This window comes from Cinclus cinclus, chromosome 1 (assembly GCF_963662255.1).
Source record: "Cinclus cinclus chromosome 1, bCinCin1.1, whole genome shotgun sequence".
In the NCBI taxonomy this organism is placed as follows: Eukaryota; Metazoa; Chordata; class Aves; order Passeriformes; family Cinclidae; genus Cinclus; species Cinclus cinclus.
Genome location: NC_085046.1, coordinates 130,940,404 through 130,954,228, shown reverse-complemented (window position 1 = coordinate 130,954,228; position 13,825 = coordinate 130,940,404). Strand labels below are relative to the sequence as shown.

Below are 13,825 nucleotides of genomic sequence, written 5' to 3'. Positions count from 1 at the left end.
TATATCTTACACTAGGCTGCATAAAAAATGTGGTTTTGACTTCAAAGTAAATGTCTTCATTCACATAGTATCACATTCCATAGTATAATGTAGTTGCTTTATTAGCTTTCTAAATTATCAAAAAGACTATTTTAATGTGTGTTAACTGCACATGGCCTTGCAGGGACCTGTACCATTCCTAAGTATCTTAGAGGACATACCAAAAATGTGGCTTGTCCAAGTACTGCTTTGCTCTAATTTTACTTAAACTTCTGGATTTTAACGATAGCCTGAACTCAACTGCTAAGAAAAAAATGTGGCATACCATCATAAACTGAACAACCCCAAGATTTACTCAGGTTGTTTTTTAGGCAACAAAACAGTACACTTCATATTAACATGTCAATTATTTTAGATATTTCCCACAGAAAGTAATGGAGTGATTCTACAGGAAACCTGAGTCATACTGACTTATCATTTGTTTTCTCATTTATCATAATGGGATTAAAAAGTTGGGAGGAAAAATCTCTAATTCATCAAAATCCACAGGAAGAATCCTGCAGTATCTGATGATCAACTGACTTCTTGTAATATCATAATGAAAGCAGAGTCTTTTGCAAAAATGCATACCTGTGTGCCGTGATTAGTTTAAAAAGCACAGGTGTCTCAGAAAAAACTGGGACAAACACATTCTTTTCCCACCACCAACACCCTGACTTGACCCAACAATCCTGCAGTTCTGGAGCTGATCACAAATTTCTTTCTGCAGTACAGTACTCATATGGGACTCTGTAAAAACAGCTTCCAAGCTATTTCATGCAATTTGCTCACTGATACTAAAGGAATTGGGACAACTGGAATGAAACTTCGGTTTAGTAGGGGGAAATGCATAAATACATTCCAACACATTAGAGCTTCTGTATTTCTAACAGAGAAAAGCAAATAATGAAACACTCAAGAGGAAATTAGAATACACAAAGTAGGAAATCCATTGATGTTCACAAAGTTAAGAAAATACCACTAATTAAAAGCATGCTTGAAATGCAATTTTCAGTTATTTGGCACACACCATTAAAAGAGCTAGTCCTCCCAGTTTATGTAAAAAAAAAAATCACCTCAGGAACCAATAAAAGACACAATTTAACATCATCTAATCAACATAATAAATAGTCAAATAACTGTTTATCCTTGTTTCCATTATGTACCTTAACTCTTAGTTTTTCCTTTTGAATGCAAAATGATCAGGTAAAGGCTTGATATTAAAAATTCTTGTCTTTTATGCGAGTATTAAAAATATGCAATTGATTCTAAGGTTTTTGGAAAGTCTGCTTAGCTATGTAAACACAGAGAGTCAAACTTCAACATGGTTTATCAAGCCCACCCTCAGACACAAGTACAATGATGAGTTTTTCCTGTCAGCATCCTACAGCATCACTCTCCAACTTCCCACAGAAAACTGAAAACCAAGAAATCCTCCAATAAAAGAAGGTTGTTAAGATCTGATCTTCCTAATATTAAAATATATAAAAAACATTACATTTGGGGTAGTGTCTTTAAGTTAAAAGGCAATAGAGTAATGTTTCTTTAAAATTCGTTTTTAGTAAGGTCTCTTACTTTGGAAAATAAAATGAAAGCTTTAGTACAGTTTCAGTTGAAGTTTGAAATGATATTTTTTTAAAAGACAGTTAAAGTTCAGTAACGCAGGAGGTCTATGGTTTAGAAACTAATAATTTGCAAGCAAAAATGAATTACCAGCAGAAGAGAAGAAGGAAGAAGCAGCTGAAATAAGGTGATGGGTTGCCAGGGAGGAAAAGAGTAATGAGCAGTGAAGCTAAAAACATAAGGAAGGCCTGGAGAGGAGAAAAGGAAGAGTGTTAAGGGGAAAAGGGAAATAAGCTTATTACTAAGAAAGTTCCAAGTCAAGGAGAAATATGAAAAGACTACCTGCAGATAAAATAAGCCAACAAGATTTTTAAAAAGTGTTATAATTACATAAGCAATTATATAAGGATAAACAGTTATTCCACCAATCCAAGTGCTCTATTATCCCCACATATAGAGAAGATCATTAACAATTTTTGTGTTATTAAAACAACAGGACTTCTAAGAGATTGCAAAGTGTCAGAATTTCCTCTGGTCAAATAAAGACAATTTAAAGTAAGATATTATGGACTTTTTAAGGAATAGTGAAAGTGCTCATGGCCTTGCCTTAGGAAGAAAAAAAAAACATACTAGATTCCACTGTAAAAGTCACATGCATATAGGCTCCTGCTCAGTGATTAATGGCTGTTCTGATTCCAACTTCATAGTATTAAAGTGTAATTAGAAAAATTCAGACCTCTCTCTTGGCAGCAAGAATTATTGTTGAAAGTATTAGTACTTGAAAATAATATTCAATTATATTTTCTACACCTCTAAGCTTTGTAGCAAACCACTGTATCAAGCTACTTCAGTATTTTCACAACGGCAGCATACAGAAGGATTCATACTTATATCTCCAACTGCCTCAGAAAGAATGTTAATATGTAAAGGAAACAGGATGTCAGAGAAATAGCATGGACGGGGAGGGACTATTAAAAAAAAAAACTTAAAATATTTAAAATATTACATTTTTGAAAAACAGGAAAGGGACCTACTGCTAGGAGAGACAAACTGGAATTATGGGAAAACAACTAAAAGAACAGCCAATCTTCTATAATGAACTAGTTGTACAACAACTCTGAGGGTACAGAATAGAGGGAGCATTTAAGACAAAACAAATTTGAATTCTGTTTTTCCATTTTGACTGTTACCAGAGAATTTCTGTGTGGAGTTACCTGTTAGCACTGTCGTTTGCTGCTTGGATGCTGCTGTCTATCTGCAGCACTGTTTTATAATCAATGTATGCCTGTCGATACCGCTCCATTGACTCATTTGCCATTGCTCGGCGTAGAAGGGGCTTAAGGGAAAATGGCTGAAGCTCCAGAGATCTGGGAAAACAAAAAGAAAAATGCAGGACTGAAAAGGAGTAACTGAAGTCAGAATAATCTAACTATTTTATGACACACACAAATATATGGAACTCTTGTGATTTCAGATGGCACTTAAGAGTAAAATAACTAAGGAAAATGTGTCTGAGTGGTTCATACCAACACCCTAAATTACACCCAGTTTTGAAATTGTTAGTGCCTTTACTACAGCTTACTCTACTCAAAGCTATCTTCCATCTGGAAAACTGCTCTCATCACCAAGATATGATAATGTAATGGTACCTGCTTAAGAGCAAAAGCTATTTTTCTTAAGTCATACCTAGATCTACAAGGATTATGTATACATGGTGGTTTTGCTTACATGACTTCAATTCTTCGTCTTTAAATGAAAGTATGCACTTAAACCCACTGACTACAACAGGAATATACACCTGTCCTTCAATGGACTTGAGGTTTTTGCCTGTCTTTTGTCTGTTTACATTTGTGATTGTCTGCCTGGTGAACACCAAGCTCAACATTGTGCAATCAGAACTCCTTCCAACACCATGCACTTTTCCAGCAATATGAAGCAGTCTACAAAAGCTCTGTTTCTCAAAGACTACGTTCTTTTCAATGAGCCTTGCTGAAGAGAGATAAACTTTTGAAATAGTGAAATTGAGTCTAGACAATTTAATTTCATGAAGTCATAAAGCAATCCAGACTGAGATATCCCAGCTTTCTGCTACAGATACAGTCAGCTCCAAGATCAGAACAGGTTGCCTGGGGCTTAATACAGCTGGGCCTGAAAACCCTCCAAGGGAATCCCTGCCCAGCATCTCTGGGCAACCTCTTGCAATGCCAAGCACTCTTCATGGGGGGAAGGTTTCTCCTAAAATAACCCTACATCGTTTTTTACTTTGAAATCAAATAATTTATTTGTAGATCATCTATTGTATTGAGTTGCCTACTGAAGATTTATTTGACATTGCCTAATTTACATGTGTTTGCAGGTGTGCAGTACTGCTTCCCAGTCTCTAAATTATTTCTACCTCTGTATATTTCTACCCCTAAGCATTTTGACTCCTTGTGCATCCCGGAAATATGCATGACATTAAGGACACTATCATTACATAGTAAGAAAAAAAAAAGCTTCTAATTAGTAAGAATACAAAACCTAAAACCTCTGTATTACTGATGCCAGCTAAAAGCTTACATGCTTCCAACTTCCAGAACAGAAAAATGTGATGGTTCTTAAATACACCACCTTGGCCAGCTGTCTGTGAGCCCGAATCTATTTTAACAAAATACTGCTAATGAGTAGTTTTTTTCAGAGAACTTATTCTGTCAGGTAGAACATACACAGTAAATTAAATGTTTTGCACCTCTGTACTACAAAGGCACATGCATATTTTATTTTCAGTTTTGGAGGGCTTTTTTGACCATAGAGTTCTGCTGTACCAAGAACTCTACTGATTCATTAATATGATTTCTAATTCTTTTAACATACGCTTTTGCACCTTAAAAACCTCAGCACTATAAACTCAATCTATGGAAATATTAAAAAACCCCAAAACATCAAAAATACAGTAATAATTTAGGGGGACACAGTGTTTGAAAGTTATTGAACGTGTCTGATCTTCTCTAACTCCAGTATCCTTAAAAGCCACAATAGGTAGAAAGGATTTAAGCTCAATTCCTTAACAGCTGTAATTACTGTTTATAAATATGTCAAGTATATATTAAAAAACCCCAAACCAAACAACAAACCAACAGAGACCACGTACACCATACATGTGCTCAAAAGCAATTTCCAATACTGTGATAAGCACCTGGCTTAACAAAGCTTTTACATGTAAGTTACTGCAGAACTCCACTGTAAGCCTGCTTTTATATTAAACATTTTAATCCCACTAGACATTTCTGTGAATACAGTAATCCTAAAAACTGCCCTTACACAGTAAGACAGTAAGTCAGAAGTTATTCCTTTCCTAGTTTCCATGTGATTGTTCATGTAACAAAGATATCTGTCATTCAGACAGAGAATCAGACTTTATTGATACAGCTCTGACTCAAACAGCACTAGCAATATATCGGTTAAAATGTTTAATCATCACCAGGAATGCTGCTGTCCTACATGGGAGGTTTCGATTTACCTGTTACAATCCTGAATGCAGTCACTGCAGTTCCCTTCTTTGAGGTAACATGCTGCTCTGTTTGAGTATAAGACACTTAAATCGTCTGGACTTTGTTCTCCTAAAAGAAGTTACAATTAAAATCAAATAGTATTGCTGAAATGACACTTAAGAATTAAAAATTTGCATACTCCAAGCTGCACTGCAGTGAAGCCGTTTGCTGACACTGCAAAACAGTAAAGAGCCTTCTTTTATCATGCCGCCTAGAATATGTAAGTATTCAAACATAAATAAATGCCAACAATTCTACCCCACGAAAATTAAAACATTCTTTCACTCATTGTCCTATATTTTCTGTCACATGAACTGCTGTCTACTGAAATGATGAAAGATTTACTGCATGGCAACTCATGTCAAAAATCTAAACAGTTCTAGATTTAAAGCATAAGGTATTATTACACTCACCAAGACCAGTGACATATTCAATTGCTTCCGAGTATTTGAGTACAGCCTCTCCAAACTGTCCACTCTTAAATAACTCGTTTCCTTCACTTTTTAGTTTTGCTGCAGTAGGAGGAAGTGAAGCAGAACTGCGACCACCAGCCGACTGAGCCCGCTCTCTATGCGATTTGGAGATCTCCTCAGCTTCGGCGCTTTCACTCTTCTCATCACTGCGTAAATAGCCATTAACTTCGCCTTCATGGTCCGACAAATGCTTTTCTGACTTCTTCTCTGACGCGCCTTTTTTTGATCCGCTCTCAGCGGAGTCTTTCTGTTTGTGCGTGTCTCTGTCCTGCGCTTTGCCTTTGCCGTGGGACTTTCTGTGCGCGTTGCCCATCGCGGGCTCCCCGGCTGCAGCTGGGGCTGGCGCTGGGGCTGGCGCTGGGGCTGGCGCTGGGGCTGGCACTGTCGCTGGAGCCGTCGCTGGCTCGGCGGAGGCTGCGAGGGCGTTAATGAGCCGGGTTAGAGCCGCATCATCAGCGCGAACTATCGGCCTGCCGCGACGGGGGTGCTGCACAGGGACACCGAACACAGCCTGCAGCAACCCAACGCTAGGGGGGCTTATCTGCCGCAGAAACACTGCTCAGGACACACAAAAACTCCTGCTTACAAGGAACCTGCAGTGTTATTGAGAAGGGATTGCTAGGAAGCCTCATTTCTCCTTGCTGGGCACACGGGAACCCCTGTCCTGAGGTGTCACAATGGTACAGGGCTCACCTTGAAATTAACTCTTTAAATACCACCTATTACAACACGGACGTTTTGATCTTCCATGACCAAATCAAATGCGTGCATATTAAAATTAGATCACAAGCTATCAAAGCAGCAACGTTATACAAAACTCTCCTCAAATATAACACGGAATAGGCAGGATAAAAGCTGATAAATCCTTCTCAAGAAGATTTAATTTAAACATGTCAAAAACCCTTTCATGTATACTTGCGAGCATTACACTTACACTGTTATTTATTACAAAATTTAGGAAAAATAATAGAATAAGAGTATTAGATAATAAAACCTCTATCTTCCATATTCAGCTGAATGCCTACCAGATTACCACCGCAGTATTCAAAGACAGATTTCTGCAGAGCCTGACTCTCTATACTATTAAGCACAGAACAACTCTGCCTTTTGGTACTATTGAGATGCTATCTTCCCCTTCCCTTAACCTGATTTATTTACCTGTCCAACAGACTTTTTTCACATATTGGAATGACACTTTCAACTGACTTCAACAAAACATCTGACACTAACTCAATATGGATGAACTCTAGATGGTCCAGAATGAAAAGAAAGAATTTTTTAAAACACACAAAATGTTACTAAAATCAAACATGAACAGGATGGCAAAGCACAAGATTTGTAGAAACAACAGATCCTCTATTTTCTCCTGCCTACCTGAGGTCCCTGTTTTGAAATACCATGTTTAATAATAAGTTCATACTCCACAGTGGGAACAATGATAGGCTAAATCTACCCACAGAGACATTTTTGGAAAACTTAAGTTATTTATATTTGAGACATCCACCCACACATCCAACTGGTGGTGCTAAATATACTGAAACACGATTAAAGTCTATTTGCTAGGAAGAATGGTGCTAAAAGGCTCGCTGGGCAGATGAATGAAGACACCAGTGTATTAACAACTTCTTTAACATACGTAAAATACTTTCATTTTACATACACCAAAGCAGAAAAAAAAATTTAAACATCACAGGTGATAGGATGAGCTTTTACAAAACACAGCTAAACACTGCCAAAGACTATCCCAACTTCTAGAGACCAAGAAAAAGCAAGGCAGGCACATAATACGTGATGTGCATGTTATTAATGCGAATAATGTCCAATTCCTGAATACAGGAGGAAATTTCCTAAAGATGAAGTGCACAGAACCAGTCCTGGATTAAACAGGAAGCATTTATAGCATTTGGAGTCTGGAGTCCCCCTCACAGTAGGAATGCTGATAGCTAGTTATCTTCCTTAGCTACTGGGTAATACTAACTGGTTAAATATTTCAGGTCTGAGTAAACAGCATGCAAAAAAATGTACAGCTATACTTCTCAAATGTAGTTCTCAATGTCTTTTAGTTTCAGTCTTTAAAAACAATGTTCCTGTACTGGTCTCTACAAAGAAATGTATTCATAAAAGCAGTATTCCAGGCTAAAAAAAAAAATCAATACTTCTGTATTTTGCTTAAGGAAAAAAAAAAGTCAAGACAAATTATAAATTCCTAGGAGATTTTGAAGAAAGGTACTCAAAAGTCAGGACAGAATTTTGACCAAAACGACAACAAGTACCCACTAGAAAGAACTTTAATTTATGTTATTATTAAAATAACAACTTAAAATGGAAGAACCATCATAAAACTAAAAAAAAATCCCACTGAATGTTTTAACAGGAATATCTGAAGTCTGGGGAGTGTTTAATATTATATAATATACAATAATATAACATGTAATATTCTCTAATATTGTATAGTCCAATACCACACAGCTCAACAAATTTGTCATAATTAAAAGGGGCTATTTAAAATTTATCTATTTATCTTTAAACTGTATTTATCACGAGAGGTTATAACTTCTAGAAACATGTCAAAATACCAGATGCTAATACCAAGCACATACATGATTTTTAAATTTTGCAGTGCCTGAATACTGATTTTTAGTCTCAAAGATGCAAGCAATTTTCCATTTCCATTGTACAGAAAAGGCTCTATTTACTTTTGCTTTCAGTTAAACAGAGGATTAAGAGAGACTGCACTCTTATTTAGACTGTTTTGTTCAAAGTTCAGAAATCAACTCATCAGCCCTAAAGAAAACAAAAAATATTTTGATTTTTTTCCCAATCTCTAAATTGCAAGTTTAGTAAGGAATGCATTAGGCTTACCAACTGGAATGTGAAATAAATGTGACTATATGACAGGACTACATGGACTACAGGACTGCCTGTGATTACAGGACTAGATGTTTAGTCTACTGATTGCTGTTAGGTTCACAGAACATTTTTATTCATTAACTGAACTGAGTTCATATTTGTTTCCAGTTGTACAAGAAAATACAGAGTAATCTATGAAAATGCTTGCCACTTAAATCTCAGAAATACTTATGTGTATCACAGGAACACATATGCCATTGGCGTCAGTTGACAATCTTCCCTATGTTTAAAGGCCTAACCTTTCATCAACAGAATGGAACTCTTCCTATGGAGCTAGAAGGCACATAGTCATCTGAATGCTCACAATAGAAAATAACCCCAAATGAAGAGACATTTAAGGCCAGGGACATGATGCACCCTTTCTTCCAAGGTTTTAGCTCAGGATATTTGGTAGACACCAACTGATGTGGAAAAATGTATTTTCCCTAATCTTGTGTGCCAATGATACATGATTGTATCACACATCTACAGTCCAACATTCATGATTAAGCTGCAAAACCCAGAGACTGATTTAGTTTCAAGATAAAATACAGAAAATGTAAAAGTCACAGCTGTCAAGCCACAATACCTTAAAGAACCAACATAACTAACAGAAAGGAGAAGGGCACAATCAGCCTGGGGATGTTATTCTGTTGCAGGCTGGAGGCCAGCCATGCAGCTGAATCTAAAAGCAACCTGCCAATGCAAGCCTTCCTAGCCCCTGCTGCCTCACCTCCTCCTGCAAGCCATGGATTCTGATTATGCCAGTGACCTCATCCCAAGAGCCTTGCAGTTAATCGCACACTAATGCAGGAATGGGAGATACACTTCAACTGCTTTGTAAACTACATCCAGTACAAGAATTACATGTTGTGTACCTCTAATACGAACTTCCACAGCACAGAGATGAGCTCTTACAATAAAAAAATAGTTTCCAAAACAAACAACAAAAATAATTATAGATGTTGACAAATTATACTTGATCATTTTTACACCCTTTGATGCAAGCATGGGAAGAAAAATGCAAAAGAAAAATGTGCTGGTGGGAAGGCAGGAAAGCTGTGTGAGAGAAAGATCTCAGGAGCACAAAATGTTCTCTCACCGGAAGAAATTTTTAACGGGGTCCACATCAAAGGACAGGTGTAAAATTACACAGGGCACAGGGAAGTAGGTGATTTATAGCAACATTTTCCATTTGTATCTGTTATGCCCATTCTAGAAAGAATTACAAAGATGTGTAATAAAACTGGATTCTAGATTTCACACTCAGATCTACTTTAAGTAGTCAATGTAAGTTTAGTCTTTGAACAGGCAAAATTCTTTGCAAGAAAATATGGAAGAATTGTGTGAATAAACATTACAATCTTAAAGACAACAACTTTTTCCTTGGGTTAAAATAAAATAGGAAATTATAAGACATTACTTTTATCTCCACCACGTCTTTCACATTCTTCTGTATTTTCCCCTTTTCCTTCACCACTTTCTGAATCCTCTATCTCTTCAATAAGTATCTTTTTTCCTTTGCCTTGAGGCTCAGATACAGGCTTTAAACCTTTCAGTTTCTCTTCAATCTCTAGCAGACTTTTCTACAATAGAGAAAAAAACAGCAATATGTATATAAATTACAATTTATGTACAGCAAATACATTCTGTTAAATAATCCATGTAAGATCCTGAATTACCAAGATAAATGTTGCCAATATAAAAAGACAGCAAATAAATGTGAATTTTCCATGAGTCAGCATCAAACCAAGATCAATAGTCAATTTCTGTCTCTCTCACAAAAGACAGACACAAGGTATCTTCACATCTTTGTGTGAAGATATCACATAAATAAATACATACTTTTCTTAAATGCACTGCTTATCAAAAAAAAAAATCCTAAATTCAAAGGAAAAAAAAGTAGATTTATGATTGTGAGATCTGTCATGGTCTACTAAGAAGAGAAGTGGAAAACAGGTTCCCTAGAATCTCAAAAAAAGCCTAAAATCAGAATCAAAATTTATGCTATGGAGAATCTGATATCAGATGGATATCTAATGGAGAAATATAACCTGAGAGAACTAGAACCCAGAGACAACAGTCTCTTAACAGTGTGGCAGAAGAACACTGTTGAATAATGATAATGGTTTGCTCCTCTTGTAAGAACTGCAATTAGATAATCAAACAGTTTCTTATTCCATAACATTTTCCTATTACATAAAAGAAACCCTTTAACTGCACTTGGAATCATCAGGGTTGGAAGAGACCTTTAAGATCAAGTCCAACTGTTAACCCAACACTATCACTGTAACCCATAAACCACTAAATCACTTCATGCTTTCAGAGCAGAGTAAGACACACCCAGCATTATGTGGTATTCTGAACGTAATTCAATGCTGGGCAAGAAAATGCTCTCTGTACTTCCTGTCTCAAGAAAAAGGTAGGAACAAGATCAAGCAAAGATTCACATGGACAAACTACCTTAGAGAATTCCAGTTACTGACAACCAATGCACTTTTGTATTAGTGATTCTGGATATGAACATGCACTCTGCATATGTTCCATACATTCATGTTTAGCCTAACAGGGGTTTGAGGCTCCTCCAAACAATGAGAAAATTGAAAAAATGCCTTGCCAAGCACTTGTCATTTCTAGATGTGCCAGCCAAGTCATAATAGCTGGCACAGATAAGGACAAAGGAGAGACATCTGCTTTCAGCTACAAAGGCACTACTTGGCAAAGCAAGTAATGGAAGAGTAATAAAAATGAGTGACTAACTATGTCTGGTATTATGTGAAGTCTTAGCACAGCCTATCTGACACATCTTTTCATAAAGACTGTTGTAGAGTTTGTCATGACAGACTCACAAACTATTTAGCTATTCAGTCTTGTAAACATAAAAGACCAAAATCTCTTCTAGAACTCAAATCTAGAGACAGGTCATTCCTTGGTTGATATGAAACTCAGGAAGTATTCTGGACAGGAACCTAGCTCCAGGAACACCCTAAAAGGGATAAATGCTGTATATGGTGAATTTGATACAAGAGTCACTTTCTCTATACCACTTTCTCTGATTCAAGCAATAGTAACAAATAACTCCACAGAAAAAAAACAGCAATAAACAAGCTGCTAGCAGCTTATGGTATGCCACCAACAAGAGCTGGACAGAAGTCAGAAGTTGGGACAATTGCACAGCATCCAGAAGTCATATGTAAAAAGAGTGGGAGGGTAGTACATTGATGGACTCATAATTAACATACAATGAGAAGCTGACTATCAGAACTGCCTTTTACTGAAGATTCTTAGGACACAGAGTCCAAATGAAAGGACTGTTCTAACCTGCAAAACACCCTAAGACACCAATGAAAGGACACAAACCAATCCTCTCCTAAAATAGCCAAAGTAATAACAGTATGAGGACCCCATCCTGACCTTGATTTTCAAATAAAGCATCTGTCTTTCTTTGATCCAAAGTTGTTTATGAAGGGTCCAGATTTATCAGAAGGTATGAAAGGTTTTTCATTCTTCCCTGGAGATGAGAAATGAAGATTTATAACAACACACTGAAGCAAGGACAGAATCCAGGTCTTCACCTTTTGGGTTAACTTTACCACTGTAACAACAAAAGCTTGGCATCTCTGTTGAATTTTTCTCCTCATTATGTATTCAAACTTAAATGCACCTATTTAAATGGATTTTTTCAAGGGAAATTTCCAAATAGCTTTGATCATCAAGACACTAATACTTCAAGCACGTTCAGCAGAAAATGTTTTGAAAAATAAATTACATTAATGGAGAAGACTTTTCCTCACAATCAAGTCCTGAACAGAAGATGTAGCCACATTCAGCTTCCACCACATGCAGCCTCGGGAAGCTGATCAACAGCACAACAGATCAAGTGTGTCCTCAAAAGTCATAGTTACATGAGACAACATGAACTGTACTCACTTCATGCTACAATTGCATGCAAATTCTTTCTGGCCATATTCAACTCACTGATCTTTACCTTAGCCATAGAGTTTTCTGGTTCAACAGACAACACTTTATTCAGATCCTCTATAGCTGCCTGGTAATTCTGCAGATGACTGTGTACAGTGGCACGACGCATCAAAGCTACAAAAGAACAAAGTGTATTATTTATGCATTTAAAGTATAAAGTGAATAAAAATAGACTACTTTTCTAGACATATTGCAGTTATGCAGTTTTTGAAAGCCTGTACTTACTTCTATATTAGTAACAACTGTTTTCTTGATGATTTTTAATTATGCAATTTATTTATCGTCTTTTGAGGTAGCAATCATGAATTGTGAAGCACCTTTTCATAGTTTTCAAATTTTCCCCATCCACCCAAATACAGTTAGCTACATTCAAGTCCTTAACTTCAGAAAGAAATAAACCAACAACTTTGATTGTTTTCATGTCACTTTTAGATTTTTAATTTATAATTCAGTGTGGGTATTACGAAAACACTGCACAAATACAAGAGTGCTTATAGTTATCACATGAAAAACATGCTGCCATGTAGGAATTCCCATTACAGATAAACAGGATGAACTGCATAAAACTTCACTAATCCCCAGAGAACCATTAAAATTGCATTGGGGAGCTATGCTGTTTCCTTTTTTGTACTTAGACCTGATCTAAAGCTCAGTTAAGTCAACTGACATCATGTACCATTTTATTTGCTAGAGGTAAAAAAATATATTGAAATTTTATTTTCTACTTTACCTTTTATGTTGCCAGGTTCCATATCTAGTACCTTCTCACAATCCTGCAAAGCACTGCCCCAATCCTGAAGTTTGATTTCTGCTTGAGCTTTGTTATTATACACAGCTGCAGTTGGTATTACTGATATACTCCTAACAGAAAGGGAATATTGATCATGTTAGAGTCAGTTAGAAAACCTGGATCTAGAAATACTTCACTAATGGAAGCCGAAAACAGTACTACAGCAATATTAATACTGGTATTCTAGACTCCCTCCTGTAAGACCACAGGCAATCATCTACCAACTAGATTTACTGTTCTCAGAGGCCTCTTGCTTGCCAGGACTTAGACCTGAAATGTTGCAGAGGAGACACTATGGCTCGTCTGTCACTTAGACTGCTATCTCCTCCTGCCATCCATGTAGACTCCAAAAAAACTGCCAAATGGAACCTCTGAGAGATGAAGAGTAACTACACAGCTCTGGGGATTATAACGAAAAGCATGGTGGTGGGTAAAATGGAAAGACTTAGGTAGCAGTGGATGAAGTGTCCAGGTCAATGTGTGGCTGCAGGGCTGGTATTGTAGGTAGGGCTTTAGCTTCTGTAACAACAGGATCAGGTCTGAGGAATAAGGACAGCTAGGAGGCACATAAAAAAATTCTG

General features: G+C 36.8%; 1 protein-coding gene across 1 annotated transcript in view; it reads right to left on the bottom strand.

Annotated features, from left to right (window-relative positions):
• The window catches only part of SPAG1 (sperm associated antigen 1), a 36,041-nt gene that overhangs the window by 11,950 nt on the left and 10,266 nt on the right, over positions 1-13,825 (bottom strand). The window contains exons 7-12 of the mRNA XM_062490521.1: positions 13,185-13,315; positions 12,462-12,568; positions 9,897-10,059; positions 5,525-5,947; positions 5,081-5,180; positions 2,796-2,948 (exon numbers count right to left, since the gene is read on the bottom strand). Of these exons, the coding sequence (XP_062346505.1) occupies positions 2,796-2,948; positions 5,081-5,180; positions 5,525-5,947; positions 9,897-10,059; positions 12,462-12,568; positions 13,185-13,315 (1,077 nt within the window). The remainder of the gene's footprint in view (positions 1-2,795; positions 2,949-5,080; positions 5,181-5,524; positions 5,948-9,896; positions 10,060-12,461; positions 12,569-13,184; positions 13,316-13,825) is intronic.